Source organism: Bison bison, unplaced genomic scaffold, assembly GCF_000754665.1.
Source record: "Bison bison bison isolate TAMUID 2011002044 unplaced genomic scaffold, Bison_UMD1.0 scf7180017864352, whole genome shotgun sequence".
In the NCBI taxonomy this organism is placed as follows: Eukaryota; Metazoa; Chordata; class Mammalia; order Artiodactyla; family Bovidae; genus Bison; species Bison bison.
The window spans coordinates 6704544-6712286 of NW_011494924.1; the positions used below are offsets into that span (position 1 = coordinate 6704544).

Sequence of the window (7743 nt, forward strand, 5' to 3'; positions counted from 1 at the left end):
ACGTCAGGAGGTTGAAGGTAGGGTATGAAGAAGCGGCTTAGCTTGCAGGCTAGACTAGAAGCTCTAAGAATACACTAGAGGGCTTCCCCGCTGGTTCAGCAGTAAAGAATCCGCCAGCCAACACAGGAGACACGGGTTTGATCCCTGGTCCGGAAAGAATCCCCCGTGCCACTGAACAAGGAAGCCCGTGTGCCACAACTACTGAGCCTGTGCTCTAGAGGCCGGGGCTGGATCTACTGAAGCCCACACACCCTAGAGCCCGTGCTGCGAAACAAGAGACGCCCCCGCAGCGAGAAGCCCTTGCACTAGCGTAGCCCTCTGCTTGCTGCAACTAGAAGAAAGCCCACCAGCAATGAAGACCCAGCACAACCAGAAAAAAATAAACAAATTAAAAAAATAATAAATAAATCTACTGGAAGTGGGGGTCAGGTGGGAACAAGACTAGACCCATTTGAGGAGCGCATGCCCACAGTGGAGCCTGAATATGTGTTCGCCGCGGTTCACATGTCACTGCCCTTCAGACTTCACGGCTGGCGCGACCTCTCCGCACCCCTCCCCTAAACAGGCTAACACAGTCTCACTTCAGAGAGTGATGACTTCCCCTCCGGGTCCAATTTGGCATCCCGAGAATGGAGAGGAGGGTCATATGTGCAGAACCGGGCACCCTGGCTCCCACGGCCTCACACAGGTGGACAGTCCACAGGTCTCCATGGTCACTCACCGCAGGAACCAGCGGTCCCCCAGCCCGTACTTGTACCCACAGATGCCAGAGCGTGGCCACAGGGTGCGAGGCATCTTCCTCTCCAGCATCACCGTGGTGGCCACAACCTAGGAGGAGAGGAGAGACAGGGCAAGAACCCAGAAAGAGCCATGATGCTGAGCGGACCCTGGGGCTACTGACAGAGGGAACCCAGAGGGGAAGGAGGGCACCAGATCAGAAGGGATGCGTGACATCCACCATCCACCCCCTTGCCTGTGTGAGGCGCTATGCTACTGCCTGCCTCATCACTCACCGCAAAAGGAGGGACTATTTTATGAGAGTTTTGAATAAAACAGTGACCCCTGCATTACCATTCAGATTCATGGAAAATGAGCCATCCCATCCAAACTAATATCTTTTCCTTTTACAGAGGAAAGCCATAGACCAATTATTCGAATTTAAATAAAAGGATTAAATAGAATTTCTGTGATCTTGGGGATGAAATGATAACTGCTGATGTTGAGGGAATCTGCAGTGAAAAATGCACCCATAACCTAAGAAGGAAAAGAGTGGGTTAATGACTCCAAACTTGGTGAGGAAAATTCTAGTGGCATGGCATGTGGCCTGTCCTTTACCCAGCCCTCATTAATAACTTAGATGAAACATAAGACAAGATTATCAAATATGCCTGTGACACAAAACTGGGAGGGATATATAATAGGCACGATGACAAAGCAATATAAAAATGATCTTACCAGATTGGAATGCTGGTCAAAAACCACTAATGTGGAGTTTAAGTAAACCCAATGCAAGGTCCTACATTTATAGGACTAAAGTGTCAGCGTTAAGGACAGGGAAACCTGGTAAAGGGGCTTAGTAAAATCAATCATGTAACAAAGTGAGGGTTCTATTTGATCATGAGCCAATTGCATATTTGATAAGAGCCAAATGCATATTTACAAAAAAATCTGACTCCATTTTAGGTGCTATTTATAGTTTAGTGTTCAAAGCCAGAAAAGGGATGATCTCTCTTTATGTTGCTTTCCTCCAATCACATCAAGATTGTTCTAGCTTTGAAAGGCCCAGGATCTAGGTCTGAACAGAGGGTCATTCAGGATGGATTGGGTCCAGGAAGCTTGATTGATGGAACGACCTAGGAATCCCTAAAATAACTTAGTTCTCTACTTCATCTTCTGCTCCCGTCTTTCTCAGCACTCCACGATTCTTTTGGTCTTTTCTCTGCTCCTGAGTTGTGCCAAGTTCCCCCCACCCTCAGGACTTTCAATCATTCTATTTCCTTTCCCTAGATAGTGCTTTCTCTTTATCTTGAAAGGGACACTTATTATTTCTTCCTGCGCCATCATTCAGCTTCCCCATCTTCTTCTGGAAACAGAGCCCATCTGATGTTTAGAAAATCACTTCTTCTCTGCTGTCAGTCCATCAGTTAGAACAGACTGGACTTCACACAGTCCTGGTTGGTTCATGTATTCTCCCCCAAACTCTACCACCACCACCAGTTCTCCAATCCTTGGTCTTAACCTTAAATGGAAGGATCCACCTATGACCAAACTTGTTGCAATGAAATGGGTCCAGCTCTTTTCAAGGCTACAGATCCACAGCATCAGGAGTCACCCAGAATACAGTAAAAATGGGGCCCCTTGAGACTTTCCTGGTGGTCCAGTGGTTGAGAATCTGCTTTCCAGTGCAGGAGACTCAGGTTGGATCCCTGGTCAGGAAAGTAAGATCCCGCATGCTGCAGAACAGCTAAGGTCACTGCAGCTACTGTGCCTTGGAGCTCTAGAACCCTTGCTCTGGCAACTAAAGAGGCCCCCATGCCAGGACAAAAATCCAGTGCAGCAAAAAAGAAAAAGAATAAATAAAAAGAGTGGGGCCACTGGAATGGGTGTATCTGCTCACTCCTTTGTCAGTTTAGAGCTTCTGTAAGCTATCTCAGCAACATGATGCAAGAGACTGACTTAGAGGAGTCAGGACAAAAGAGAACAGCAGAGAAACTTATGTAATGGGTGAGATGGAGATCTTAAACGTTCCAGTTATGAGGATCAACACGTCTTCCCACTGTCTTTTTTCCCGTCTATTTGAGTTTGGTTTTCTGTCCCCATAGCCAAGTGTCCCAATGGATAAAAATCCTAACTCCCATTCCGTCCCCTTATTCTTCTTTTTTAAAAAATATTTATTTGACTGCACTAGGTTTTAGTTTTGGTGTGTGGGATCTAGTCCCCTGACCAAGTATCTAACCCTGGCCCTCTACATTGGGATCTCAGAGTCTTAGCTACCGGACCACCCAGGAAGTACCCCCTTATTCTTCATAATTGATGAATTATTACCCATGTTTAGAGGCTCATCTTAAATGTTAGTCTATCAGGAAATCACTTTCTAACTTTCCAGTCCAACTCTTCTCTTGCCTCTTGTTCTTAGCATCTTCATTTCCCTACAACACATTTGCTCTTCTAATTACATGGCTTTCTATGAAGTTTTAATGTCTGTCTTTCCAACTGGCCTGTAAGCCCCATGAGGGCACAGACTACATCATCTTGCTTGTGCTGCCAGATCCCAGATATTTTCCAGCACAGAAGAAGCCTCCAAATAATTAGTGCTAATGAATGGAAAGTCCAAGGGGACAAACAATGTCTCTCTTCAGGTATTTTAACGGCACACAGAAGGGAGAATGTGTTGTGCATTATATAAGAGGAAAAAACGGGGGCCAAAGGGTGGCCCAGTTTTTCTATCTTATAGAAAGATAGGTTTCAGCTCAATACAGTATGGACTTTTCTAATAACAAAAACTTTTGAAATATGAAATAGCTCTCCCCTCCCAACCTCTACCCAAATCCACATGATAATAAGGTCTTCAGTTTAGTTCAGTTCAGTTCAGTCGCTCAGTCATGTCCAACTCTTTGCGACCCCATGAATTGCAGTACACCAGGCCTCCCTGTCCATCACCAGCTCCCAGAGGTCACTCAGACTTACGTGCATCAAGTCGGTGATGCCATCCAGGGTTGGCATCCTCTGTTGTCCCCTTCTCCTCCTGCCCCCAATCCCTCCCAGCCTCAGAGTCTTTTCCAATGACTCAACTCTTTGGATGAGGTGGCCAGAGTACTGGAGTTTCAGCTCCAAAGAACACCCAGGGCTGATGTCCTTTAGAATGGACTGGTTGGATCTTCTTGCAGTCCAAGGGACTCTCAAGAGTCTTCTCCAACATCACGGTTCAAAAGCATCAATTTTTCGGTGCTCAGCTTTCTTCACAGTCCAACTCTCACATCGATACATGACCACAGGAAAAACCATAGCCTTGACTAGACAAACCTTTGTTGGCAAAGTAATGTCTCTGCTTTTGAATATGCTGTCTAGGTTGGTCATAACTTTCCTTCCAAGGAGTAAGCGTCTTTTAATTTCATGGCTGCAGTCACCATCTGCAGTGATTTTGGAGCTCCAAAAAATAAAGTCTGACACTGTTTCCACTGTTTCCCCATCTATTTCCCATGAACTGATGGGACCAGATGCCATGATCTTAGTTTTCTGAATGTTGAACTTTAAGCCAACTTTTTCACTCTCCACTTTCACTTTCATCAAGAGGCTTTTTAGTTCCTCTTCACTTTCTGCCATAAGGGTGGTGTCATCTGCATATCTGAGGTTATTGATATTTCTCCCAGCAATCTTGATTCCAGCTTGTGCTTCTTCCAGCCCAGCGTTTCTCATAATGTACTTGCATAGAAGTTAAATAAGCAGGGTGACAATATACAGCCTTGACAAACTCCTTTTCCTGTTTGGAACCAGTCTGTTCCATGTCCAGTTCTAACTGTTGCTTCCTGACCTGCATATAGGTTTCTCAAGAGGCAGGTCAGGTGGTCTGGTATTCCCATCTCTTTCAAAATTTTCCACAGTTGATTGTGATCCACACAGTCAAAGGCTTTGGCATGGTCAATAAAGCAGAAATGGATGTTTTTCTGGAACTCTCTTGCTTTTTCAATGATTACTTAGCATTAAAGAAGACACTGAATTACCCTCTGACCAATGAATGACTATATGAGTATATACTGGGTAGGAGCTCAACTAGAAGACCATTAAAGACACTGCCAACTCTAAGATTTTATTAGGCTATGGTGATATAAAGAAAAGTTAATAGAAAAACAGTTATAAAAGCAAATACAAGATAAGGTTCAAATGAAAAGCTAGAACAGATAAGGACAAGAAAGTTAAAAGGTGAAAGATTTATATGATCTGAAGAGAAATCAGAGTATAGAATACATAAGAAGAAAGTTTCTAGTTGCCTCTGGAGTCAAGGATGACTCCTGAATCTACCCTGCTCCTGTGGTCAACACACAGTTCCTGGGTGTTGATCCTAACCCCATGCTACCATCCTATCAACTTCTTCTCCTCCATCTATTCAAAAATTCCTCTGTTGAGATGACCACCCGCATTGGGTTGTTCCATAACTCTCCTAAGAGCCATCTACCCTGACAGATCCCACTTTGATTTTTCTCTCCGTCCCCTGACCCTCAGTAAGACTAACACTAACAAACTCACCTGGGCCCTCCAGAGCTCGTCCTGTTCATGGGCCACCCGCCAGTGTGTGTCGCCCATCATGGCGACCAACAGGTTGATCATAAGCAGCGTGGCGATGATGGCGAAGGCAAAGTAGACGATGCTGTACATGAAGGGCAAGTCCACATCGTAGTTGGCGGGCCCATCAATGATGGTGAGGAAAAGCTCAAAGGTGCTGAACAACGCCATGGGATAGTCGTAGAACTCCCCCAGAGCGGACGGGTCCTCTGTCTGGAAAATGATATAGAACGCTGCTCCGCCCAGAAAGAAGGCATGGAGATCAGGAAACAGGGAGTTATCACAATAAGCCTGGGCCTGGTCAGTGTTCATTCTATCTCCAGTATATATCTCCATACAATTACACACACGCACATGCATGCATGCGTGTGCATGCTTGCTCAGTTGCTCAGTCATGTCCAACTCTGTGACCCCATGGACTGTAGCCGGCCAGGCTCCTATGTTCATGGAATTTCCCAGGCAAGAATACGGGAGTGGGTTGCCATTTCCTACTCCAGAGGATCTTCCCCACCCAGGGATCGAACCCATGTCTCCTACATTGGCAGGTGGATTCTTTACCACCTGGGAAGCCCACATACATGCACACACACACACAGATGTAGATGTGTAAATTACACATATTATTTAAGTCACATTTTCCCTGTGTACTTGGCTAACCCTGAGATATCCTATGACCAAGCTTATCACTCTGGATAATGGCAATACTCAGAATTTAGCTAACGTCTATCATCTATCTATCTATCAATAGATATATATAGTATATGTCACCTACCTGGATTTTACATTTTTAGAACCAAATATTTAAAAGGCATATTGTTACAAGAATGCATTTTGATATATGGCAAAACCAATACAATATTGCAAAGTTAAAAAATAAAATTAAATTAAAACAAAAATAAATAAATAAAAAATAAAAATGCTTTGCCAATATAAAATAAAATAAAAAATCAAAGCAATAAGAAAAAAAAAGAATGCATGAAATCTCCAACAACTTTAAAGAACTGAGCACATGAAAAGTCTAAAAGAAAAGAACCTAAGAAAAAAAAATCTCAGTGTTCTCTAGATAGTCATCCATTACTCTGAGATTTCCTGAGTGTTCTTGGACCATTGCAAAAAATGTGATGTGTAGACTACTGGATAGTATTAGGTATCCTGGAAACTTTACTACAGCATCAGAACCTCTGAAAGCTTCATCCCTGTATGGGGAATGGAAATCTAAATAAGGTGACCCCAAGAGCAGAGCTAGGGTCTATGACAAAGCATGGTTTTGCAAGAACCAAGAACAGATGCTTTGGGAGATCTGTAGAAAATGGCTCTGCTACATCCCCTCATTCTGCATACGTATAGATGAGGGTGGGGAGGAAGGGAACATGAGGAATCCTCCAAACGGACAGACTAAGTTTTACCCTCTCAGAGTTCTCATCTTGGTGTAGTTTTTCCATCTACTGTTTTCTGGGAACCCCCATTAAGCGAGGAAATGCCTAAGAAGGAATGGCATCCTTTGTACTAAGAGCCCGGGGTTGGGGTCCTCACACGTCACCCTGTACATCCACCTGCCTTCCAGAGGTTCAGCCGCAGATATGGAGAACTGGATTAGAGGCACCAGTGTTTGCTTTTCCTTCCTCTCTCTGCCTTCTCTGAAGAACTTTCTTCTCCTGTTCACTTGTGCTCTCCCTCCCTCTGCTCTGTCTCACCTACCCTGCTCTGGATGTTTCCTCTCCTCCTTCCCTGGAACCCTCTCCCTACTCCTTGGGCCATGACTGGGTCCCCTCTGGCCGTTGTGCTTCAAGCCTCTCTTCACAACTGTTCTGTTTTCCTCTCTCATTCTTCAAACCCTCCAAACCCTTTTGTTGTACCTCCTTCTCCAAATTCCTTTCTTTTCTTTAAACTTTGACTATATAAATGGAAAAAAAAAGGGAGGGGCACTTGATGTGTTATTGAATGCTTTTCATTTATTCTTCTGAAGTGTCAATATAGAAGAATTAAATACTGAACTGTTTGCCTATGGCACCTTTCACAACTGGCCTGTCTTTCCTGTTTCATATCTGTCTCTCTTCAAAGCCCTTTCTTTATCTCTCCTTGAAAGACGCTGCAGGGCAGTTAGTCAACACAAACATGATTGACCAGAGCTTTAGAGCACATGAGTTCATGCTCTAGGCCAACCTGAGTGACCCTGATCCTAAGCATATGAGCAGGTTTTTCAATTCACTTTCCACTAGGAGGAAAAAAAAAAGCAAAAGGGAGTGCAAATGAGAAATAAGTGAGAGCAAGAGTGAGAGAGAACCTTCTGGAGAACTGAATCCCATGCTCTGGAGGAGAAGAGAGTGATGTTCTCACCTGAGGCGAATCCCACAATAACCACAGCCATCAGCCAGCAGAAACGCAACAGGTCTCCAAAAATCATCTACAGAGAGCAGAGAGGGGAGGGAGGGTGGGGGACCATGTCTCCCCCTGCCTCTCAGC

General features: G+C 44.6%; 1 protein-coding gene across 1 annotated transcript in view; it reads right to left on the reverse strand.

The window, feature by feature from the left end:
• Positions 1-7743, reverse strand: part of TRPV5 (transient receptor potential cation channel, subfamily V, member 5) — a 31758-nt gene that overhangs the window by 1611 nt on the left and 22404 nt on the right. Inside the window, exons 12-14 of the mRNA XM_010855038.1 lie at positions 7618-7684; positions 5245-5513; positions 722-828 (exon numbers count right to left, since the gene is read on the reverse strand). Coding sequence (XP_010853340.1) covers positions 722-828; positions 5245-5513; positions 7618-7684 — 443 coding nt within the window. The remainder of the gene's footprint in view (positions 1-721; positions 829-5244; positions 5514-7617; positions 7685-7743) is intronic.